The sequence below is a fragment of the Eubalaena glacialis genome, chromosome 3 (assembly GCF_028564815.1).
Source record: "Eubalaena glacialis isolate mEubGla1 chromosome 3, mEubGla1.1.hap2.+ XY, whole genome shotgun sequence".
Lineage (NCBI taxonomy): Eukaryota > Metazoa > Chordata > Mammalia > Artiodactyla > Balaenidae > Eubalaena > Eubalaena glacialis.
The window spans coordinates 183,162,048-183,188,089 of record NC_083718.1 but is presented as its reverse complement, the minus strand read 5'-3'; the positions used below and the strand labels follow the sequence as shown (position 1 = coordinate 183,188,089).

General features: G+C 43.0%; 1 protein-coding gene across 2 annotated transcripts in view; it reads left to right on the top strand.

Moving 5' to 3' along the window:
* The first annotated feature begins 10,897 nt into the window (after positions 1 to 10,897).
* DDI2 (DNA damage inducible 1 homolog 2) overlaps positions 10,898 to 26,042 on the top strand; it is a 42,425-nt gene continuing 27,280 nt past the window's right edge. For both annotated transcript variants that reach the window (XM_061184908.1, XM_061184907.1), the window contains exons 1-4: positions 10,898 to 11,188; positions 19,926 to 20,055; positions 22,641 to 22,877; positions 25,033 to 25,159. In XM_061184908.1, coding sequence (XP_061040891.1) covers positions 11,051 to 11,188; positions 19,926 to 20,055; positions 22,641 to 22,877; positions 25,033 to 25,159 — 632 coding nt within the window. In that variant the 5' untranslated portion in view covers positions 10,898 to 11,050. The remainder of the gene's footprint in view (positions 11,189 to 19,925; positions 20,056 to 22,640; positions 22,878 to 25,032; positions 25,160 to 26,042) is intronic.

Here is a 26,042-nt window from a genome sequence, read left to right as displayed (position 1 = left end):
TTTTTTTAAAAAAACTGCTTTATTTAGGTGTAACTTATATGCCACAAAAATCACCTCTTTTTAAGTGTACAATTCAATGATTTCTTTTATAAACTTGTGCAGCCATTCCACCACAACCCAGTTCTAGAACACGTCCATCACCCCCAAAAACTTCCCTCATGCCTGTTAATAAGCTTTTTTAAAGGGTGCATTTTTGTGGATAATTACAATCATGAATAACAAGTCCCAGAAATTTCCACTTTGCCTAGCTTTCATTTGCTGCTGGCAGGCAAGAAGAAAATTGCAAAAGCCCATCAACACATGCTGGAAGAAAACACCACAAGCTGATCGACAGCTGTTTGCTCAAAATAGTTTATTCATCCACTCCAGCTTTTACTGAGTGTCAGCCAAGTGCCAGGCTATTGGTTGGTTAAGTCTGTAGGAATATAAAAACAAGAATAGCTGTCTTCTCCTGGAATCAACTGGATGTGAGTTCAACAGTATGCAACCTAAGAGTTTCAATAGTCAATGGGTTTGAGTGATAAAAGTGGTAAAATTAGTGTGATATTTGGACTTCCATTTCCAGAAGTCACGATAGAGAAACAGGGACCAGACTTACTGTTCCACCTAAAACAACCAAAGGAGGAACAAAAAATTATGAAACAATGGTCTTTAATACACTGGACGTCAGACCACAAAGGACAGTAATCCTTGAGAAAGGACCAAATGAAATGAGCCCCGGTACTGCCCCAGAACTGCCTGAGTTTCCAGGCTACAGTGCAAGAACGGAAAACGGAGGCAGAGCTCAGTGGAGTCCCTGAGTCCGGTATACAGAGCTGAGTCCAGGAAGACCAAAGCAGCTAGAGTTCATAGGACGGAGTGACAGAGATGGGGGAGCAGTTCAGAGAAAGAAAAAACCCCAGAGATTTCTTCTAGTATTCACCAAGGTACTGCTTAGCACCTGTGCACAAGAAAACTTCCCAAGGCTGGGGACAGAACCACTTGAAAGGATTGGAGGGAAAGGTGCTTGACTCTTATACCCGGCTGGGAGTAGTGCCTATTCCCACTAGCCAGATTAGAAAAATTCATTGTTTGGGAATTCCCCGGCAGTCCAATGGTTAGGACTTGGCGCTTTCACTGCAGGGTCCCGGGTTCAATCCCTGGTCGGGGAACTAAGATCCCACAAGCTGCGTGGCGCAGCCAAAAAAAAAAAGAAAAGAAAAATTCATAATTTACGGAGCATTGGGAAGAGTACTCATAGAGGTCCTGCCTCAGGGGGAATAATCAGTCCTAGAGTCAGCACTGCTCTCATCCTATCTAACAAATCTTTAAAAAAGCAAGACGCAAAAAAATCAAACTAATTCCAAAGTAACTTAACTACACCCCAGAACAAAGCTCAAGTTTTATAGGAATACAAACATATACAGCACTGGGAATTCCCTGGCGGTCCAGTGGTTAGGACTCCGAGCTCCCAATGCAGGGGGCCGGGGTTCGATCCCCGGTCAGGGAACTAGATCCCTCATGCCACAACTAAGACCCAGTGCAGCCAAATAGATAAATAAATATTTTTTAAATTTTCCAAATTTAATGAAAACCGTAGATCTAAGCAGCTCAATAAACCCCAAGCACAAGAAACATTAAGAAAACCACAGCACCATACCTGAGTCAAAGAGCCTACTTGGGACATTCAAATCTTTCATTAATGACAACATAATGATTTTCATTAATTTTTACATATATGAAGCACCATCAATTTTATAAATCATTGTGGGGACTTCCCTGGTGGCACAGTGGTTAAGAATCTGCCTGCCAATGCAGGGGACATGGGTTCGAGCCCTGGTCCGGGAAGATCCCACATGCCATGGAGCAACTAAGCCCGCGTGCCACAACTACTGAAGCCTGCGAGCCTAGAGCCCGTGCTCCGCAACAAGAGAAGCCACTGCAGTGAGAAGCCCACGCACGGTAACGAAGAGTAGCCCCCGCTCGCCACAACTAGAGAAAGTCCGCACGCAGCAAAGAAGACCCAACACAGCCATAAATAAATAGATTAATTAATTTTAAAAATCATTGTGCTAGGTTCCTAGATATCTAATTTTTCTTATTCCATTTAAAATTTCTTCTTTTTTAACCAGAGGGTAAATTGGCTAGTCTTCACTGCTTAGTCTCTGTGTTCAGAACTGCACGTGTGTTCTAATCTGATGAAGCTTTTAAAAGAAACAAAGGACTGGGAATGCGTGGTGAGTCAGTGGGAGTCAACTCTGGATATGGGTCCTCCTAGTTAAATATGTCCTTCAATGCCAGGAGAAATTTCACCTTCTCTATTTAAAAGCCTTTTTAACAACAAAAAGGTTGATAGTATTGAGCCCTTTCTCTCAAATATTTTAAATCCTCAGAAGATCAAACTAACAAAATAACTAAAATGCGTACTGAATAGAAATTCTATGTAGACTATCTGCTGTTTGTCATGTCCATCCTATGATTTTCCCTTCATATGTACCGAAAGTTCACAGATGTTAAGAAGTTGTTGTTTTGGCATAAAATCAGATACAGAAAGGAGGCCGTTGTGCCATTAACTAGGAATAGCAATTACCTAGGACTACTGCTATTCGAACAATGCATCAGGCCAACAGCTTCTTCTGTACTTGGGAGCTTCCTGGACATGCAGAAACTCTCAGGCCCTGCTCCAGACCTGAAGACTCATAATATGCATTTTAACAAGATCCCCAAGTGGTTGCTATACACATTCAACTTTGAGAAGCACTGGTGTCTGGCAAATAGTTTCTCTGATCATGTTTCCTTATGCATGAAAAAAAAAAAAAAAGCGAAACCTGCCCACCTTATTTCACAAGTTGATGATTAGAATGAAATAAGTGAAACCCAATCCAAATATAAGTTAGGAACATATGAAATATCAAACTTTCTAACAAGCAGTACACACAAGTCCCAGGCACACCACAGTATTTCTGGATTAAAAATGCTGAACAGCAAAAAGACTGCCAATGTTACTAGATATCCCAAAAACAAGGCTTTTTTTAAAAAATGTTAAATATATAAACTTTTTAAAAAGTATTTGACTCTTTTGACTTCTGGGAGTAATTTTTTTTTTTTTTAATCGAAATCTGTTATCCTTCAGTCTACAAGTACTCAAGACACAGTCGTTTCAGGAAAGCACAGCACACAGAGTTTCTATTTCTCTTTTCTGGACAAAGCAACAAGCCTAAGTCTTCACATAAGCCGCAAGGAAGGAAACTACAGGAAGCCACGCCAGGGACTACTAACAGGCATTAGTCTCTCAGCCAGCCACTGCCTCAGTCACACCCTTGCCAGAACTAGAGTCTGAGCCGGTTCTCTAGGCTGAGGTGGCCAAGGCAGTGTGGACCGGGTCCACCCAGTGCGGCCCTACGGCACCCCAGCCGCCGGGTTAGTCCCAGAGGAACCGGAGCCCGCCTGGTCGCGGATGCCCGGAAGCCCAGGTTCAAGCCTTGAAGGCGCAGAGGTGTGGGGGCCACCATCTGGGATCCCGCCAGAGAGAAGGCAGCAGCCGCAAAAGACCCTCCATGGGCGCATCCAAGAGCCTGGGCCAGGTCTGAAGCTTCCACCACTACCTCCCGGGATAAAGCCAAGCAGCGCAAACTAGCGGGAGCTGGGGTCACTTAGCAACCAGGAGCCCAGAGCGCGGACGCCAGACATTGGTCACGCTCGTCACGTGATCAGACGCCACTGCCCACTGGGAGATTACAAAGCAGGCACGTGATGCGGCGCAGGCGCGTTTCCGCAAGGCTCTGGGACGGCGGGCGTGGTGATGGGGCTGGAGGGGCGTTTCTTGGGGTTTCCGCCCTGGCGTCGTAAGAAGTCCTTGCTTTGGCTGGCGTGACCGACGAGAAACGCAACCAGCAGTTAAGGCATTTCTGCGCCGGCTATAGCGAAACGATGAAACGGTGCTGAATTGGGCTCAAGAGTCTAGTTTGGTCGTGCAGGAGCATATCCTGAGAATAAGACTCGTCAGATGCTGAAATTTGCCTTCCGAAACAGAGACAGTTCTGACCAACCGGTTTAACACGAGCAAATGTTAGGATGCCAAGAAGTTTCGTGACAAATAAGGGGTGAAAATTAGGGATATAAAGGATACTGAATTGGGCAGTATATTCAGCGCTGGCTAAAAGAGAGATACTGCATCTGGGGCAAGAGGAGTTTTTTTTGGTGGGGAGGCGGGTAGGGAGACTGTCTTGCTGAAGTAGTTGTTGAAAAGATAGAACTTACATTGTGAATTTAGAGAACTAATTCAGCTTCTCGTGAGTGAGGGGCGGAGCCTAGTTATCCACACGTCAGTTCATGAAGTCTAGGTCCCAGCGTGCAGACCAGGATGTGTGGGCACCCTGCTACAGGCCTGTGAGGCCTGGCCAAAAAGAAAAAAAAAAAAATCTAATTTGAAAGGGATTTGAAGAGAGAACTTGGGATGGCCCAGCTCTTCTTTTTAAAAACTGCCCAGGAGGTTGTTGGCAATCCTTTCATTCTAACAAATTTCCCTCTAGCAAGCAGAGGGGTTTGAAGTACTATTGACAGGACTTCTTGGTGGTCCAATGGTTAAGACTCCGTGCTTCCACTGCAGGGGAGAGGTTCGATCCCTAGTCGGGGAAGTTCTGCATGCCAAAAAAATAAAATAAAGTATTACTGGCATATGCCTTGCAGCTGTCCTTGGGTCTTCTTTCACACCCCATATCCGATGTATCAACGAGTCCTATTGGCTCTACCTTCAAAATGAGTTCACAATCTATCCACTTTTCTCTACCTGCACAGCTACCACACTGGTTAGATTCCCCCATGATCTTTCACCTGAGTTATTGTAATGTATGCTGCTTCGAACTAGTCCACTTTTGCCTTCCTCCACAAGTCAGTCAAAGTGATTTTTTTCATGTCACTTCTCTGCACAACACGCTCCAATGGCTTCTTATTTCAGTCAGTAAAAGCCAAGGTCCTTGCAATTACTTATCACATGATCTGGTCCGATGGGCTCCTATCCACTTCTCCTCATTCATTAATCTCCAGAAGTGCTATTCTTCATGCTGTTTCTTCAACAGGGCCAGTATCCTTCCATATTTAGTTCTTTGCACTTGCTGTTACCTGTGCTGAGTATTCTCCCCAGATATCCACATGATTCATGCCTTCACTTCATTCATTTGCTCAGGTGTCACCTTGTAATACAGGCTTTCTCTGACCACCATGTGTAAAGTAGCAACCACTGTGTGCCCTAATTCCCCACCCCTCCCGAACACTTGCTTGCTGCTTGTTGTTTTTTTTTTTTCTATATAGCACTTATCACCACCTAACACATTTTATATGTTCTTTGTCTGCCACCCCCTACTAGAACGTAAACTCCATGGGGATAGGCACTTTGCCTTGTTTCCTGCTGTACCATTAGTACCTAGAACAATGTCTGGCATGCAGTAGGTGTTAATAATTGTTTGTTGAAGAAATAAATAAATGGTCTATGCCCCATATGGTTCTACTGCTGATTATGGTGAGTGGACCAAAGTTGCTCCATGTGGCTAAAGGACTTTGAACATATCCACAGTATTGTAATGATTCTGACATTGGCAGTGCCCACTCTCAGAATGCTTTGTATCCACTTTGTATCTTAAAAGCTGGTTCTGTACTTTTAGCCGTGACACCTGAGATTCCTCCACAATGGTGATGTGGTATCCCAAGAAGAAAGACACTCAAGTTTTTCATGTAAAACCAGGAGTTTCTTGAAGAGGAAGAAGAATAGAAAAGAGCAGTTTAACTGCCAAGGTGAGTATTGAACTAGATACGTCAAGGATAGATCAGCAAAGCCCAGCTCAGCTGTCAGCAGAGTAGGTGAAGTAGGTTTGTGTCAATCCAGAAGGTTCTTGAGAAAACTGACCTTCCCCAACAAATTCCCTGAAGCTGAGAAATCTGCAGCTGATGATTTATACCCTGTTAAAATGCAAATACCCTAAGAGAGATCATATTGAGTTTCTGCTGTCACTAGTACCTTAGTGTGAATTAGTCCAAATCCTTTCTTGAGAGCAAGTTTTGAAAAGGCAAGTGAAGAAAGTAGGAGCACATGAGAAGTAAGAGGAACAGGTGGAGAGAAAGTTCAGAAGCCAAGGAAGGAGCATAAAGTTGAGCTTGCCAAGGGCAAACTTTGGCTTATTTTGTAGTTTTGCCCAGGGCTGACTCTAGTAATCAAAGTATATATTGATCTCTAGCTCCAAACTTCTGAGTAGGCGAATTATGGTGCTTGGAATTACAGCCATATTTACCTGAAATGTTTTGATAGCCCAATGAGTACAAGGTGCATCTGCAATGAGGAAGAATTGACCTAGAAGGTAGTGGGACTGAAACGCTATCAGATTTTAGGAAAGATAAGCAGGAAAGGAAGGAGGCATTGCATTATACATACGCACATGATCCCAGCCTAAGAAATAGGAAACCGAAAGAGTTTTTGTGTTAAGGTAAAATGAGAAAAATGGAGCATCATCTGCTATCAGTTGACATGCCAGGAAAAATAAGGAGAGATAGGCCTCTTTGAGCAACCAGGAGCTGATGAGGAAGTAAAGTTTTAAAGAGCAATATATATCAATACCTGCTTTAAAAAAAAAAAAGGCAACCTCACCAGACAGCAAATTTGTCAGCACCTTGATCTTGGACTTCCCAACCTCCAGAGCTATGAGAATTAAATGGTTTACTGTTAATCGCTGCCCCCACCCCCTGCAAAAAAAAAGCAGGCACAAATATCAAACAAGTACTTACAGTATTTGGGAGATTTAATTCCTATTGTGTGGAATTTTTTAAATCAACTAGGGTAAATATCTTTACTGATTTGCTCTTTTTAATAGAGAAGAATTAAGCAAGAATCTCGAAGTAGACAGCAACTTTGCTGGTGGTGACCAAATGATGAGGAAAGTCAGGGTTTTGGAGGACAGCAAGGTTTCCCCACATTTAAAGTGCAGGCAGAGCATTTGTGTTCTAGTCAAATTGATGTTTTCACTCTTCAAGTTTCTTCCAGTTTGGAGAATCTGCCACTCACTAGCTGAGTGAACTTGGGTAAGTTAATTAAAATCCCCACACCTGTTTCCTTATCCATGAAATGGGAATGAATACTAATAGTTCCTATCTCTGAGGGCTTTTAGAAGGATAAAATGAGGTCTCACATTCAGCAGTGTAAAATAATGGTTAAGACTGTGGACTTGAGTCTTATTTATTTATTTATTTATTTATTGGCCATGCCCTGCTACTTGCGAGATCTTAGTTCCCCGACCAGGGGTCGAAGCCGTGCCCCCCCCCCCACCCCCGGCAGTAGAAGCATGGAGTCCTAACCACTGGACTGCCAGGGAAATCCCTAGACTCAAGTCAGATTGCCTGACTGGAATTCGAGCTGCCATTTGTGTGTCCTTGGGCAAGTGACTGACCCCTCTCTATGCTTCAGTTTCTTCATCTGTAAAATGGAGATAATACCTCACAGGATTGTTGTGAGGATTAAACGACTCAACACGCATAACATGCATGGAGGAGTGCCTGGCAAGAAGTGAGCATTGCAAATGTTAGCAAACATTTGCAAGGTTCTTGACAAACAGCAATGATCATGGAACTTCTTGGTAGCCCTGCTTGTCTAGGCCTTGTCCAACCCACCCCATCCTGACTTAGAATTAAGGACCAGAGATGTCTGAAGCTATTTGTGCTCACAAGTAATAGAGATGCAAAGTCCGTCTCATAGAGCGGTGCGAGAGAAGTGGGAGGAGCTACTGTGAGCCAGATCACAGGAGGCAACTGATCAGAGTGCAAAAGGGGTGAGGCCCAAGAGGAAAGGGTCTGATTGGTAAAAAGCTGTGGGCTTATATTAGTTAGGATTCTTTTGGTTGCAAATTTTGAAAACCATAAGTCAAAATGGTTCAAGGAAAAATGTATCCACTCAAATGCCCATCAGCCACAGAATGGATGAATTATGGTGTATTTCCCAAACAAAATACAACGAGAATGTACCAGTTATAATTACATACAATGATATGGACAAAACCCACTTAATGTCGAGTGAAAGAAGGCAGACACAAGACTACATGCTGTGTGAGTCCACTTATATGTGGTAGGAAAACAATCAAAATGAATCTATGCTGTTAAATGTCAGGATACTGGTTACACTTGGAGGGGTTTGGGGAGGGAGAGTTAGTGATTAGAAGGAAGGCTATGGGACGTCCCTTGTGGTCCAGTGGTTAAGACTTTGCGCTCCCAATGCAGGGGGCCCGGGTTCGATCCCTGGTCAGGGAACTAGATCTCGCACGCTGCAACTAAAAGATCCCGCATGCCGCAACTAAAGATCTTGCACACGGCAACGAAGATCCCACGTGCCGCAACTAAGACCCAGCACGGCCAAATAAATATTTTTTTTAAAGATTACTATTAATTATAGAAAGAAGGATAAGGGGGGCTTTTGAGGTACTGATAATGTTCTGAACAGGGGTGTTCAGTTTGTGAAAACTCACCGTATACACTTAAAATGCATGCACTTTTTGTGTATTATGCTGCAATAAAAAGTTCTCTCTTTTTTTTTTGGGAGTTTATTGGCTGTGCCTATATTCAGTGTACCAATTACTGTTCTTTGTAACAAACCACCCCAAAGTTAGTCATGTAAAATAACCATTTCATTATGCTCACAGATTCTGTGGGTCAGGGATTCAAAAAGAATACAGTGGAGGCAGCTCCATGATGTCTGAGGCCTCAGCTGGGAAGACTCAAAGGCTGGAGATGATTCAACAGCTAGGGTTGATTTGAAATCAACTGGAAGTGTCTTCATTCATGTTCTAGGAGGGTTTTCCTGGTAATTGGCTTTGATCTCAGCTAGGTTGTTGCCTGAACCATCTATACATGTTATCTCCATGTAGTCTCACTGCCTGGGGTAGTTTGGGCTTCCTCACAGCATGGCTGCTGGGTTCCAAGAGCAAGTGTTCCAAGAGAATCAGGCAGAAGCTATATTGCCTTTTATGAACTAGCCTCAGAAGTCACACAGTGACACTTATGCCAAAGTCCATCTGCCATAATTCAAATGGAGGGACATATACCCCATCTCTTAATGGGAGGAATGTCATGATTACATTATAGGATGAACATATAAGATGGAAGATATTGCCGTGGCCATCTTTGGAAAATAAAATCTGTCACATCTGGGCACCAATAGAAAAAAATGTAACACAAAAATCAGTCAGTTCATGATTCCAACTTCAGCTGAATCCTTGATACCATCTGGCAATTCTACATCATTTCTCTACTCAATTTGCTTCAACTTACAATGGTTATTTCAAACCTCCTCTGCTGTAGTAGGTGGTAGGTATGTCTCACCTAAAACCTGTTACAACCCCTCCCCTGCCTCCCCCCCCCCACACCCCATCCATACCCTTTAAAGAGATGAGAAAAGCTAAACACTCACTTTTCCTGGCCTTTTCTTGCATCTGTGTGACACAGTTCTGGCCAGATGTAAGCAGAAACCTACTGGGGGACTCCTGGGCAAACTCTTGCTTGAACAAGAAAATGATGCATGGGGTGGAGGCAACCAGCTATATCATGACCCTCAGGGAAAGGCCAAAAGATTTGCCAGAATACTGTCCCTTGTATCATTGAGTCACTGAACCAATGCTGCTGTCTACCTCCAGGCTTCCTATCCTGTAAGAAAAATAAACCCTCACTTGCGTAAGCCGTTGATAGGCTTTCTGTAGCTGATAACAACCACTCTTCTCCACGCCGCCCCCTTCCTCCACCTTCTGTCTTTATGCTCCCCAGAAAACCTTCCCTCTTCCTTTACAGAGATACATCTTCAGCTGGTCTTTCGCTTACTTTCTTGCCACCAAACCTACCTACACTTACCTGCATCCATAGCCATCCTGACCCCTCCTTCCCTCCTGTTATAATAGAAGAGGGTGTCCCTACTCCGTGGATGGGGGAGTGGGGGGTAAATGGGGAGATGCCAATCTTGTATCCATTGTATCTTCCTCTTTCCCTTTTGGTTTTCTGACTCATCCTCATGTTTTGGGCTTCTATTTCTCATCAGCTATATGGCCTTAAACAGGCCATTAAAGTAGCACATATTTTATCGAGTGGATTCTAAGCTGTGCCCAATAAAAAGCACTGCAGTAGGTGCTGGGGTTTGCCAGGACTAGGAAAGAAGCAGTCCAAGTAGAGGGAAAACTATTTACGAGGCAGGGAAATGGAGCTTAGGAAGAACTGAAAGTCACAATGTGGCAGGGAGGGCAGAGTGCAGACAGGGCTCAGGAGGCAGGGCTGAAGAGCAAGGCAGGGGCCAGTGAGCAGGGGTTCTATAATCCACGCAGGGTCGTGATTTTGATTTTAACCCTAAATCATCAGAACAAGAAGAAAAGTAAGCTGTCTGAGCCTCAATTTCTACTTTGGAAAATATGTCTGAGAACAATCTGTTAGGTTGTCAGTCTCCTGTATCAGCTTGAGAGTTCGTTAAGGGCAAAGACCTGTATTTTCACGCATTTTTGTACCCACGTGGCTATTTGCCAACAGGCGCTCAATAAATGCCTGTCGGATGAATAAATGAGATTTTGGAGTCCTCCACCGACGTCACTTACTAAATCAAGCAATTAATACTTACTTCTTTCTCTTCGTTCGCTCCCCTTTCCTCGCCCTTCCTCCCTCTCCCGTCCCAAGAGCCCTGCGATCCTCTCCTGCTTCCCGCCTCCCCTTCCCAGCTCCGCCCCTCCGCTGCGCCGCGAAGGCGGAGCGGGTCAGGCGGGCTTTACGGCATCGGCGTTGCGGCGGGGCGGGGCGCCGGGCGGCTGGCGCGCTTGGCGGCAGCGGTGGGAGGCAGGCCGGCAGGCAGGCAGACGAAGTTGCAGGCGGGTGGTGGTGGCTGTACTTGCTGGTGAGGGCGGGAGGGAGTGAGTCACTGAGCGTGTGTGAGGGAGGGAAGGAGCGAACGGGCGGGCGAGCGAGCAGCCCGCGCCGTCCGCCTGCAGCACCAGCCAGGCCCCGCCGCCGCCGCCGCCGCCGCCCCGCGCCGAGGCCGGGCCGAGCCGAGCTGGGTCGGGCCCGGGCCATGCTGCTCACCGTGTACTGTGTGCGGAGGGACCTCTCCGAGGTGACCTTTTCCCTCCAGGTCGACGCCGACTTCGAGCTGCACAACTTCCGCGCGCTGTGTGAGCTCGAGTCTGGCATCCCCGCAGCCGAGAGCCAGGTACGCTGAGCGGCGAGTGGGGCCTCCCTCCGGAGCTAGCCCTCCCGCCTCGGGGCCTCACGCACTCTTTTTGCTGCTGGTGAGGAATTGGGGGGTGGAGGGGAAGCAGGATGGCCATTCCCAGCCCACCCCCGCATCCGGGAGGGAGCTGGAATCGGTGGCTGCCCCCATACGCCCCAAGCGTGGGGTGGGGTGCTGGGGGAGAGAGCGGAGAACCTGACCGCAGACGCACCCACTGCAGCCTGAGGAGCGCGTGGACTGTCGGGCGGCCCGCCGCACCTTGTGGCTCTTTGACCCCTTCTCTAATTTCTCGAGTTTGGGGTGTCGGCGTAGACCTAAGAAGAAGCCGTAGGTTTGTAAGAGTTCATACATTCTGCTTTCCCAACCAGAAATACCAGTTTGGATCACTGTGGGAGATGGATGTTCATCTGCTTTTTTGGAGAGGGCTCCCGCCTAAGTAAACGTAATTTACCTTTAAGTGTAGAGATTTGCGCTCGAAGTGAAGGGAAAAGTTTGAGACTTGCACCACCTTGTTTTGAAGCCTTTGGAAATGCTCTTTTCCCTACCACATGCGTTTCTGGTTAAATTATTTTTTTTTTTTAAGTAATTATTTGTTCAACCGAAACTATTTCTCTGGTTTCTTCCCTGGTAGTAGGCCAAGATCCCTCTTTCTTTCAGGTCACAATTCAGAGTTTGGGTGAGTTCAAAGCTCAGTGCTTGATGAGGATATTTGCTTAAAAATGGCCTCAGTGTGATTTGGTTGTTTCATTTCCCTTATCCTGCTGGAAAGAAATTAAGCTGCTCTTACATTTTAAGCAAGCAAAGTAATTTATTCTCAAAATGCTCTGATGCTGCCACCAAACAGATTTGGTGGCAATAACTCTGTGGCCTTCACACTGAAACATCTAAATCCTGACTTGATAAGTGGGCCTCGGAGGGCATAGTCTAAACATTAAGAAAATTATAGAAGTCGTCCAAGGCCCCAGAAGGTAAATCTTGATTTCCTTCTGCAGTTATGAAATAGTTCCAAAAACTATTGCCTCACTACAGCTTGTTCTGCCCTGTGCTATGGTAAACAAGTGTGTCAATATTTTGTTCAGAAGTGAGTATGATTCCTTTACACTTTGAACTTTAGAACCTTGGTATAAGCTGAATATCAAGAAAGAATTTATTTGGGGGCACAAGGTGTCACTCAAATAGGCATTCTGGCAAAAGGGATTTCTTGGAACTTCTGTAAAAAAAAGAATCCACAAAAACTCAGGAACCAGTTTCTGTCAATGAATCCCTCAGGTAGAGAGCTAGAAAAGAACAGTTTAAGTAGGGAGGGAAAATCAACTCAGATTTTTGAAGGTGGCTTTTTCAATTGTTTCTCTTCCCTCTGGCTGTTCTTTTACCCTAGTTATAATCACCAGCTGGTAAGGGAAATAAAAAAATTAGAATGTAAATTGACTTTGCTGGGCTTGGGAAAAGACAAAGATTGTGATTTCTGTATTCCTGCACTTTTTGAGATGGCTGTAGCCAAAAGAGGGTGTCAGATTGAAAGACAATTAATTGTATGGTAAGGCAGGCACTGTCCTGCCAGTGCGGAAGGTTAGCAGTACCTTCCTAATTGAACGGTTAGGCTAACTCCAAATTCTTTCTTATTCATTAGGTCAATGTTTTGGCATTTACTTCCTTCCCAAGCCAAATTAGCATATGGAAACCTGGGCTCCAACTAGTGTTAAGCCTGTATTACATAGCCGGTAAACAGCTCCTGTTTTTCAAGTTTGTTCTGTTGGCTCCATTGTAACCTAACACAGTGTCTATTTTAGGATGTCTGGTGGTCCGTTGTCTTTCAGTTGCTTGCCCATCAAGCAGGAACAGGATCCACCCTAGACACTTGAGTCATTTCCTTTCACCAAATCATAATAGTAAACATCATTGTAGTTTTTATGCACAAATATATCATTTTCACTTACTTGGGGCCTCCCCCCACCCCTCCTTTACCTCCCAGGGTTCTCCCATATTACTCATCTTCCCCTCCTTCCTCTCAAAGTTCTCCTGGTCTCTTTACCTTTACTCCTCTTACTTCCCTTCTCTGTTCTCGTTCCTTCACCTCCATTTCTGACTCCATTTCTAACGGGAATTTTTTTTTCTTGTTCCTGGCTATTCTTTCCTGTTACTGTGTGTCCAGACCACTGGTCTGCAAACTTTTTCGGTCACGTATCCCTCTGAGTAAAATGTTTTGGAACATGCATCTTTGTGATGTATATAATAAATAATATATATGAACTAATGGCATATGCATAATATAAATGCATGTATATTACATGTATATAATAGCTGTAAACATCAATTATATACATGAAGTAATACCTTAGGTCATTATAAACAGGCACAGGATAGAATTTAAGGAAGGATGAACTAAAATGGAAATGCAAATTCTAATTATTTTCTGTTTTCTTCCTACATCCTTAAAGAACTGTGTCGTATGTCTGCCCCTCATTAAGGATCACTGGTTTATAATTCAGTCTTTCAACATCAGCATCGACTGTGCATAAGGATATGCTTAGAAAGGGTGTTAATTTTTAACAGCTCTAGTCCGATTATAGTAGTTATAATGCAGTGATAACAAATTTAGAATAGGAACAATCTCTACTTGCACATGTGATTGAAGCTGGGCATGTTCCATCTCTTAACACAAGTGTGGGTTTGGAAGCCAGGCATGGCCCCGTTTGATGCTTTGATGCAGACTTGGCTGGAGGAACTTCAAACAATTATTAAGAACTTAGCTTCACTTGAAATTAATATCTTTGCATTTTTGAAAGATTGTTATAATTTACCCCTGTAGGTGGCATGTGGTTAAAAAAAAAAAAACAAGTGTGCAGAATGTATAAGAACTCTCAAATGAAGGCATATTTAAATACCAAATAATAGCAGTAACTGTATGATCCTGGAAATGCAGCTCTGCACACAGCATGATCTGTGGTTTGTAAAACTCTATTTTGTTTATTTATTTTTATTTATTTATTTGTATTTATTTATTTATTTTATTTTTGGCTGCGTTGGGTCTTCGTTGCTGCACACAGGCCTTCTCTAGTTGGCGGCGAGCGGGGGCTACTCTTTGTTGCGGTGCGCGGGCTTCTCATTGCAGTGGCTTCTCTTGTTGAGGAGCATGGGCTCTAGGCGCTCGGGCTTCAGTAGTTGTGGCACGGGGGCGCAGTAGTTGTGGCTCATGGGCTTAGTTGCTCCTCGGCGTGTGGGATCCTCCCAGACCAGGGCTCGAACCCGTGTCCCCTGCATTGGCAGGCAGATTCTTAACCACTGCGCCACCAGGGAAGCCCAAAACACTATTTTAAACCAGTAGAAACTGAGAATTTCTGTTGTAGCTGGTTTTGCCATGTTTATTTTCACGGGTAGTTTTCATGTATTTCTTTTCTGATAAATATCACATATTCATTATAGAAAACTTGTAACATACAGAAAAGGAGAAAAGAACACCATTACTTATTACCTTATAACTCAGAGATAACTGCAGTTTACTTTTTAATGTATTTTTTTCTAAGCTTTTTTCTTCTTATATAGTTAAAATATATCTTTAAAACATATGGCCTGAACTGTAATAAACAATTTCATATCTTTCTTCAGTCAACACTGCATTGTCAGCATTTTCCCATAGCATTTCAAATTCTTGCAATTTATCATTTTAATGGCCACATAATATACCATCATACAGATGTACTGCGATTTATTTAACAGTTTTCCTTTTGCTGGGCTTTTTTTTTTTTTTTTTTTTTTTAAGAAGGAAAGGAGGGCTTCCCTGGTGGCGCAGTGGTTAAGAATCCGCCTGCCAATGCAGGGGACACGGGTTCGAGCCCTGGTCCAGAAAGATCCCACATGCCACGGAGCAACTAAGCCCGTGCACCACAACTACTAAGCCTGCACTCTGTAGAGCCCGCGAGCCACAACTCCTGAAGCCCAGGCATCTAGAGCCCATGCTCTGCAACAAGAGAAGCCACCGCAATGAGAAGCCTGTGCACCACAACGAAGAGTAGCCCCCGCTCACCGCAACTAGAGAAAGCCCGCACGCAGCAACAAAGACCCAACACAGCCAAAAATAAATAAATTAATTTTTTAAAAATACCTTTTAAAAAAAGAAGGAAAGGAGGGAGGGAGGGAGACAAGAGAGTTTGTGATGGTATACTATTTATTTATTTATTTAAAATTTATTTTTGGCTGCGTTGGGTCTTCGTTGCTGCATGTGGGCTTTCTCTAGTTGGGGCGAGCAGGCGCTCTTCTTCGTTGCGGTACACGGGCTTCTCATTGCGGTGGCTTCTCTTGTTGTGGAGCACGGGCTCTAGGCACGTGGGCTTCAGTAGTTGTGGCATGTGGGCTCAGTAGTTGTGGCTCGGGGGCTTTAGAGCGCAGGCTCAGTAGTTGTGGCGCACGGGCTTAGTTGCTCCATGGCATGTGGGATCTTCCCGGACCAGGGCTTGAACCCATGTCCCCTGCATTGGCAGGTGGATTCTTAACCACTTTGCCTCCAGGGAAGTCCCTTGCTGGGCATTTGAATTGGGGACATTTGGAAGCAGTTACGAGTAACATGTCCATGAATACCTATATACTTAAGGCTTTGTCTCCATTTCTGATTGTTTCCTCAGGATAAAGTCTTAGATATGGAATTGCCAGGTCTTTTGGGAGGCTTTTAGTAACTATTGTAAAGTTATCTTCCAGAAGGGTTGTAAAAGTCAAGCTGACTATTACATGGGATGGTATGTGTAGATCACTTGGCATATAGTGGGCTTTCAGCTAATGGTAGATACTATTATGAAGCCATTCAAATATGATTCCAAGGGTTTCGTGGCCAGTTTATGATCCTTAATGCTAGAAATGTACTGTTATGATATCTGTTGATTGATTGAAATCTCTCATTCAGAGACCAGAAAACATTTGACATCATGCCTAAAGGCTTTGGAGTTGTATTAATTAGTGTATTGTTAAATATTGGTTAAGATGAGAATTCAGTCTCTAGGGTGCCTCCTCTGGAGAAGTACTAGCAATTGTGCCAGTTTTGGAGATTAAGATTTGTAGCTGTATAAGTTTTCCTGTTGTATGTTCTTATAACTGGCAAAACTTGAATTTTGAGCCTTTTAACCTTTGAGCTGGGTATTATGAATGGTAGAAAGTATCACCATTGCCATAAACAAAACTCATTTTGTTTTGACTGGTAGAAATTTGAAACCATTGGTCTACTAGATACTCATATTAAGTTGGAAAATCATTCAGATTTATTCTGGAACTTAAGCTGCAGAATAATTGTCTTAGATTCTTAAGCCTATTTTAACAACAACACCAAAAATACAGTTCTTTGTGGCAGTTATAATTTCAACTAAGCTACTGTTTATCTCATCTATGTCCTTGGACTAGAATGGTATACACCTGCTGCTTTGTCAGTATGAAGAATGTTTGATCCTTACCCACATTCTCCAGTCTAGTATTTTTAGGAGATTGGGGCAGATAGCAACCTTCCATACTTCATGTTACATGTTTGATGATACTGACTGCCTGGATCTTACATTTTTGTTGTTAGGTCAGGCCGCCTTCTTTTTAAAAAATTATGTTGTCTGCTGAGGAAAAACTGTTTAGCTGAACAGTGATGGAATGATGTATGGCATCTGTAAAATGGGAATCCAAAGAGTGAGGGGTTGGTAGTGCTCCTTTCTTCATGTTCAGGGCAGGGGATACATTGAGCAGTGGACAGTGTTTGATCCCCCTGGTGAGTAGAGGCCCTTAGTAGTGATAGGCGGCTTTAGTAGCTCTTGCAAAGGTCACCCAGCTAATTCACCATGCCACTTTGGACTTACATTTGGGAAAGTTGTATGTGGTACTAGGAAAGAGTATGGGCTGTAAAAGTCAGGCAGATGTGGTTCCAATCCCAGTTCTCTTGTCAATAGCTATGGAGCCTCAGGTCACCTAACTGTAATTTGTTTCCCTGTACATAAAATGGGACAGTTAATATCTACTTCATAAATTGATTATGAGACTTAAACGAGAGGATATGAGGATTACGTGGAAGACTGTGAGAACCTAGTAAGATGCTGGCTCCGAGTAGGAGCTCACTCAGTGGTAGCCGTCTGCTATTTTAATGTGGCTTTCCATGTAGCATTTCCAGCCTGAAGAAAATTCAGTGATCTTGTGGATAGGAGCATTCTGATTCTCCTGAGTTTGATTTCTCGTTGTAGATAAGTACATGTTCTCTTATAAGTACAGTTAGAATACGTTGACTGATCATGTGTCTCTAAATATACTGATAGTTGAATTCCTGACCCTGGAAAATTAAGGAGTAGGCCTTAGGCCACTGGTACTTTCATTATGGTTGCTTCACAAAGTTGAAGCCCCCTTGTAGGAGCTGCCTGCATGGCATTTCTCCTGCATGCCTCTTTCTTGCTGCACACCTCACTCAACCCATGACACTTGTCACTTCAGATTTGTGGTGGTTTTTAAAGCAATCCCAGGAGTTATAATATGACTCTCAGGTTGTATTGCAAACCATCTATGTTGATTCTGGTATACTTTTACTATGAGATATATGCTTAAATAAGGGAGAGTGAATGGGTTGATAGAATGACAGTTGCAATCTATTGTAACATTTTAACTTTACAGGTGAGGGTAAGAACTAACAATACTTTTTCTAGTCCTGTATAGAACTTAAAAAATATAATTCAGCCTACAAATTCTGCAGATCATCTTTTTGTTCAACCCCAGAAGTATTTGATTTTGGAAGGAACTAAATTGAGTTTCCTGTTCTATTTCTCATGTCATTGCAAATTCTGAGAGCAGATTGCAAATTCTGAGAGCAGATATGACAGATTTTTTTTTTTTTCCAGTTTAAATCCTGTATTTTTCAGGTTCTGTGTCAGGCAATTTTACTATGAGAGCTATGAGGACACTTGAGGAAACATTGTAAAATGGTAGTGTAGCAGAAAGACCTGGAAGGGATAGGTGTAATGATTATCTAGCCCCAACTGCTTGCTTGACAAATGGGAACTGTGAAGCCCGGACCAGCTGAGTGACAGGGGCCCTGTCAGAGCCAGGACAGAACTCAAGTTCCTCAGTTTGCCAGTGGCCTCGTGGAAAGTGAATTGTTAGGAAGAAAACCTGTCAAAGCCAGAGTTTATTCTGAATGCCCCTCTACAGAGTAGGTCAAAATGCAGGTTAGGTTTTGTGTTCCTTCATGGTGAAATCATAGTATGCCCTTTGTCCCTTTTCTTTCCACAGCCCGTTGTTTCATCTATTTTTATGCTCTCAGGCTTTCTTCAGTGTTCGATTGCACATCATAAAAATATTTTCCTTAGTAATACATCCCTGATCCTTTTTTCCATCTGTGTTTAATTGTTCTTTTTTTAAATTTCTTTCACTTTTATCTTCCACTCATAAACATAAGAGTGATAAAAGTTTGGGGAAGGTCGAAGAGAAGGAAGAACTCAGGAAGCTTGGTATTTGAGAACCTTTCAGACTTTCCAGTGTGCGAGATCATTTAAAAGTGGACACAGGGCTTCCCTGGTGGCACAGTGGTTGAGAATCTGCCTGCCAATGCAGGGGACAAGGGTTCGAGCCCTGGTCTGGGAAGATCCCACATGCCGCGGAGCGACTAGGCCCGTGAGCCACAATTGCTGAGCCTGCGCGTTTGGAGCCTGTGCCCCGCAACAAGAGAGGCCGCGATGGTGAGAGGCCTGCGCACCGCGATGAAGAGTGGCCCCCGCTTGCCGCAACTAGAGAAAGCCCTCGCACAGAAACGAAGACCCAACACAGCCAAAAATAAATAAATTAATTTAAAAAAAACAAAAAAGTGGACACAGTACAGTCATGTACTGCAGGGTGACTGGAGTTAGCACTGTATCATATATTTGAAAGTTGCTAAGAGTAGATCTTAAAAGTTCTCATCACAAGAAGAAAAATTTATAACTATATGGGGTGATGGATGTTAACAAAACATATCATGGTAATCATTTTACAATATATACATATATCAAATCATCATGTTGTACAACTAAAACTAATAACAGTGTTGTATGTCAGTTATATCTCACTAAAACTTGTGGGTGGGGAGTGAACATATCATTTAATAGTATTGCAGTTATCATCCCCAGAATAAATCATTCCCATTTCCCTCCCTGCTCAATATTAAATCTAAAATTGTCTACTTCCCATAGATTTATTTGTCCTTTAATTCAGCAAATACTTGGGCATTATTTATCTACCAGGCCCCTGTTCTAGGCTTTTGGGATATGGTGAAAAAAGTAAAGTCCTTGTCCTCAGCGTAGCTTACATTTTAGTGGGACAGACCATAAAGAAAAAATATATAATATGGGAGGTGAGGGTGCATTTTAAATATTAGGGAAGGACTCTGAAGAGGTAGTGTTTGATCAGAGACCTTAAAAAAATGACCCGGGAAAGAACATTCCTAAGGTAGAGAGAACAACAAGTGAAACAGCCTTGAGGGGGAAGTTGCTGGTATTATTTGAGGAATAGCAATCATGGTATGAGATGAGGTCATGGGGGAGCCAGGGAGCCGAATTGTTTGGGCCTAGTAGTTGACGAGAAGGATTTTGGCTTTTATTCTAGGTATGATGGGAAATCACTGGAGGGTTTTGAGCAGGGAGTGACATTCTCTAATGAAGAGGAAAACTGTAGTCTTTCTGTTTTGTGCCATGTTACTTCTCGGTGCTTTATACTATTAAATCTTTTCTGGTTGCAGATTGTCTACGCTGAAAGACCTCTCACAGACAACCACAGATCACTGGCTTCTTATGGCTTAAAAGATGGCGACGTTGTGATTTTACGACAGAAGGAGAATGCAGACCCTCGCCCTTCGGTGCAGTTCCCAAGTAAGGCATCTCATAATGGTTTCACAGCCCTGGCAAGCATTAGTAGATAGCATAGTTCAGAGTTTTGGATTTGCCTTGGATTCAGACTGCCAGGGTACAGATCCTGACTCTGCCGCTTGCTTGCTGGGTAACTTCGGACATAACACTCTAAGTCCATTTCCTCATCTGTAAGATGTGTGCTATAATTAACCACAACTCCTAGGGTTGATGGGAGAATAATGCATGTAAAACCTTCAGCACATAGCAAGCCGTCAGTAAATATTAGATTCTGTTGTTATCAGTGATCATTTTATCCTTGAGAAGGACTTGAGAGGCTGCATATGCCTGTGCTTCCTGGCTGACTTTTGCTGCTTTGTGTCTGGCATTCAGTGATAGGCCTTTGCTGAACATTTTACAGTCAGCCAGGCACTTGCACCCACATTTCAAGTCATCTCATAACTGTTGTAGGGAAGAGATACCTCTTGACAATTTTTAAATAATATCTTCATAGCTAGTAAGTGAAGGCACAGGATTTAAAACTTGATGCTTTTCCCGTTACACTGAGCCTTATGAACCTTAAGCAGCTGACCACCAAATTCTGGTTCTTTCCCACCATCTTTGTTAATCATGTAAAAAGAAACTTATTTATCTTAGATGCTACATCTAGAATCTGTGCATTGGGAGTTAGGAAGTTTCTGTGTCCTTGAAATAGTGTGCAGAATTGTGTGGGCGTCTGTGCGTTTGATGGGGAGAGGGTCCACAGCTTGCTTCTGATACTCAAAGGAGTTTAGGGGTCTGGGTGGTGACCGACTCCAGTTTAGAACACAGTGCTTCCATTCAGCCTGAAACTGGAGCTATAAGAGACCATCAAGCCCTGTTACTTTCAGATCCAGATTACATTATTCCCTTGGGGCTACTGTTAAACTTTAGAAAGGGAAGGGGTTCAAATAAACCAATCAGTAAAGCCCAAATCTTCCTGTGGTTAATTTGGTGAAATTGTTAGTTCTGAGATTCACTGTTTCTTGCTTTTCCTGTGCTGTGCCACAGGGACAAGAGAGCCAGTAGGTGGGGGAGGGGAGGCAATTCTGGTCTATAAGGTAAACAAAGAAGTTTTTCAAAATTATTCCGAAGTGAGTGGACTCTCAAGATAAGTATAACAGGGTTGAGATAAAAATTTCTCAACCCATAAGGAAGACCCACCCATATATGTTTTGCTGGTTGACCTAGATTAACTACCTCACAAAGATCATCTTATTCACTTCACTTTTTCATTGGTTCGAAGTTCATGTCCATGTACACGTACACACACACACTGCCAGCTGAGGTCTGTTTGTAGAAAAGTGCCTAGTTGAACCCATGCTAAGAGGCACAAACCTTACTCCTGAGTTTAAGCATTTTCTTCTTCTCTTTGAAGTCCAAAAGGCTTCAGTACAGCCCCAGACTTGGAGCAGGTGCAATCATCAGATACATTTTGGGGTTGAAGAAATGTGGATTCACTCAGTCTTAGCCCGTCATTCTGGTTATACCTAGGGTTTTATGTTTTTTGTTTTCTTTTTCCTATTTAAAAATACAACTCTTTTTTTCAATAACAGCTTTATTGAGATATCATTCACTACCATACAATTCACTCATTTAACGGGTACAATTCCGTGATTTTTAGTATATTCAGAATTGCCTAACCATCACTATGATCAATTTTAGCACATTTTCATCATCTTTACAAGAAACTGTGTACTCATTAGCAGTCATTCCCCATCTGCCCTCATGCCTCCTAGCCCTAGGCAACCATCAGTCTACTTTCAGTCTCTGTATTTTCCTATTCTGGACATTTCATAAATGGAATCATACAATATGTGGGTCCTTTGGGTAAGGTTCCCTTTTATTTTCCTTTCATTTTAATAAGGTCAGCTCACCCTGGAGTATGGAACCTGGGAGTGTGGCCTGTGAACCTGTTGTATCTTTTGGTGTACTCAGCACTGAGAACCTGTGCAGGTTTCTTTTCTTCTTTTTTTCTCTCCCGTGAAATGATTACACCTACTAGCTTCCCAGGGTATGAGAAGAGTTAGCAGTGATGCACAGATGAAAGTGTAAATTCAAAGAACTAATAAGTGTGGCACATACTTGTAGAAGTTAACATCTAACATTATGCTGTTCACTTGATATGTATGGTATTCTTTACCCAAGGTGTCAGGGCTCTTTGGAGCATATGTGAAAGCAGACTAGGATTTTTCTTAAGAACCACATCCAGCTTTGCGTGGTTATGTTTGAGATTGGCTTTGCTTTTTTAAAGACATAAGTAAGTAAAAACTTAATATCCTGGGATATTTTATAAGCCAAGAATTTGGGATTATTACCATTGTCTTCCTATCCCTACCTCTACTCCCCAACCCCCTGTTTTTCTCTTCTTTCCTACCTATTCACTCTCGGACTGCAGTCTTTGTATTCAAGGTCAGCGTGAGAAAGAACCAGGGAAAGGGCATTCGGAATGTCTGTGATTACCATCTACTACTATTGCATACCACATATGTGCAAATCTGCTGTTTCCTTCAAATACTTGTTTTTATGGAGTCATTTGAAGTAAACTTCGAATCGATTTTCCCCAACAGACTTACCCCGAATAGACTTCCGTAGCATAGCTGTGCCTGGCACGTCAAACACCCGGCAGCGCCAGCCAGCAGGAGCACAGCAGTCCCACTCGTCTCCTGGAGAGGTAGCTTCATCTCCTCAGGGCCTGGACAATCCAGCCTTGCTCCGAGACATGCTGCTGGCCAACCCCCATGAGCTGTCCTTGTTGAAGGAACGCAATCCACCCTTGGCAGATGCTCTGCTCAGTGGAGATCTTGGTAAGCTTATGAAATTGGAAGACTGTCAAGCTAACCTGAGGTGAATAGTTGTATCACAGCAAATGTGGAGAAACTCAAGCAACTGGTGTGTTCAGCCCACTGTGTCATATGTTGTATTGAACATATCAGTTGGTCTGTGAGAGGTAAATTAGTGCTGATGCCAGAGGCTGAGTTAGTTGGCAATAGTGACAGAATTTTAGGATTATGTAGAGTTCTGAAACAGCTCAACCAGCCCCTTCGTTTTCCTTTCCTTCCTTTTTTTTTTTTTTTCTTTCCCTAATTATTTTAGCAGTGTACAACCCAGGTACAGATTTTTTTTTAATTGAAGTATAATTGATTTACAATATTGTGTTAGTTTCAGGTGTACAGCATAGTGATTCAGGGGGTTTTTTGTTTGTTTTTTTTGTGTGTGTGGTTTTTCTTTTTTTGCAGATAATATCTTGTAATGACCAGGTACTGATATTTTAACCTGTTTAGTTAGAACCTCAGTTAAAGAGAGTACCAGTTAACCAGCTGATGCCAGTTAAAATAATTTAGTTCCAGGAAAACAGGTCCAGTGCCATCAGCCTGTTTGGCAAAGTGCAACCCCTTTATTCTCATTCACCCTAAATTTAACAGTAGTGCGGTTGTCACCAGCAGTTTATTTGGGGCTGTATTTTAGCCATTCTTGTATTTAACAGAACATTTGTTTTTAGTCATCTTTATGAATTAAGTTTTCTCTGTACATTTCTCCAGTTTTACTCCTGGGTTTATGAAACCCTACTGATTAAATTTTAAAACATAACAGATACTTAATAACTTATTCCTCAATAACCATTTTTAAAATTTAGGTAATATTTACCTACAGAGAAATACTTAGATTTTAGGTATACAGTTCGTTGAGTTTTGACAAACTAATGTAACCAGCACCCCAATCACAATATAGAACATTTCTTTCACTCCAGAAAGCTCCATTATGTTCTCTTCTAGTCAGTTTCCTCCCCTTATAGGCTCCAGTATTCTGATACTTATAGGTTAGTTTTGCCTAATTTTCATCTTCATGTAAATGGAATCATATAGTATGTCCTCCCTTGTGTCAGGCGTCTTTCACTCGGTGTTTTTTAGATTCATCCATGTTGTGTGTATTAGTTCATATGACCATTATTTTGGTTTCTTTAATGTCTTATGCAGCGTATCTAATTGCCAAAGACCATGATGATGGCACTTTTACATTTATACATTTGAATGTACTCACATTTACGAAATAGCAAATAAAGGAGGTTCTTGTAACATACATCCATCTCATAGCAAGCAATGTTTTCTCTTTGCTAATTTTCCTGCTTAGTATCCATCGGGTAATATAGACAGACTAACAGTAGTTTGCTTATAATTTATCTGCTTTAAGGCAGAGTGTGTTGTAAAGGAAACAAAAGTAGAAGAGGAAAAGAGGGGTAGTAGCGCTCTATTTTATTTCTAGGTAATAGGATAATAAGGGCAGTGGGGAGGGGAGGGGTAGCATCATTTATCTGCCACACTGATTTAAATTGAAAAGTCATCATCTCTGAGATGTCTGCAAATACATTATTTCTTTTTTTATATATATATAAATTTATTTATTTATTTATTTGTTTCTATTTTTGGCTATGTTGAGCTTTCGTTGCTGTGCGCAGGCTTTCTCTAGTTGCGGCGAGCGGGGGCTGCTTTTCGTTGTGGTGCACGGGCTTCTCATTGCAGTGGCTTCTCTTGTTGCGGAGAACAGGCTCTAGGTGCGCGGGCGTCATTAGTTGTGGCACGTGGACTCAGTAGTTGTGGCTCATGGGCTCTAGAGCGCAGGCTCAGTAGTTGTGGCGCACGGGCTTAGCTGCTCCACGGCATGTGGGATCTTCCCGGACCAGGGCTCGAACCCGTGTCCCTTGCATTGGCAGGTGGATTCTTAACCACTGTGCCACCAGGGAAGCCCCAGCAAATACAGTATTTCTTTACACTAAATTTAGGTGAAGAAGTAATCTTTTCTTCAGAGAATAGAAAGTAAACGTAATTGCTCATTTTAAATGATCTTTAGCCATCCTTTCTGCATCTCTTACAGTTGTATTTTGAGAAATTGTTCAGTGTGGAAAAATACTAATAAAGAATGAAAATATAATGGTTTTTAAGATTTTGCCCGCTGTTGTTGCAGAGAAATTTTCTCGGGTCCTGGTGGAGCAGCAGCAGGACCGAGCCCGGAGAGAGCAAGAGAGGATTCGTCTCTTTTCTGCAGACCCTTTTGATCTTGAAGCTCAGGCAAAGATAGAAGAAGATATAAGGTAATGACTCCTTTGCCCAAAGAGCAAGGTTTAGAGAATCTAGAGTTCCCAAACTCCAGGTCATCTTGTATTTGTTGGGCATCTGCTTTGAGGTAGATTCCTTATTTTGCATCTGAGGTAGTAGCTTCAGTCTTCTAGTTTATTCTCTCCTCTTCCATTTTCCTTGCATTTTGATTCAACATTACAAAAATACAGCTACCTAACTTAATGACTTTCTAAAATTTTGATAAAGACTCCCTGACTAGCCCACAGCACATTATTAAGGCAACTCCAGGTAGGTGACCCCAGGACTGAGCAGAAGCCCCCAATTTGGTGAGACTACTAGGCTGGCTACTCAAACTGATTGGACTCTCTTTCCTTAGACATAATGCATGAGCCCCGATTAAATCCAGGGCTTGGACATGACTGAATTAGAGAGAACTGTACAAAGAGGAGCCTTATAGTCCTAAGTCCGTTTTCCTTCCACAGTTCTTGTACTGGCCTCAGCAGATAAACTGACTGCAGGACTGGTTTCCAGCTCCAGATTCTCTAATGCTGTGGTTCTCACCTGGGGCAGCATTAAAGTCATATGAGAAGCTTTTAAAAATGCGGGTGCTCAGGCTTTACTCCCAAATCTGATGAATCAGAATCTTAAGGGGTGGGACTGCCCTGGTGGCGCAGTGGTTAAAAATCTGCCTGCCAATGCAAGGGACACGGGTTCAAGTCCTGGTCTGGGAAGATCCCACATGCCGCAGCGCAAATAAGCCCGTGCGCCACAACTACTGAAGCCCGCACACCTAGAACCTGTGCTCCACAACAAGGGAAGCCACCGCGATGAGAAGCCCTCGCACCGCAACGGAGAGTATCCCCCGCTCGCCGCAACTAGAGAAAGCCCGCACACAGC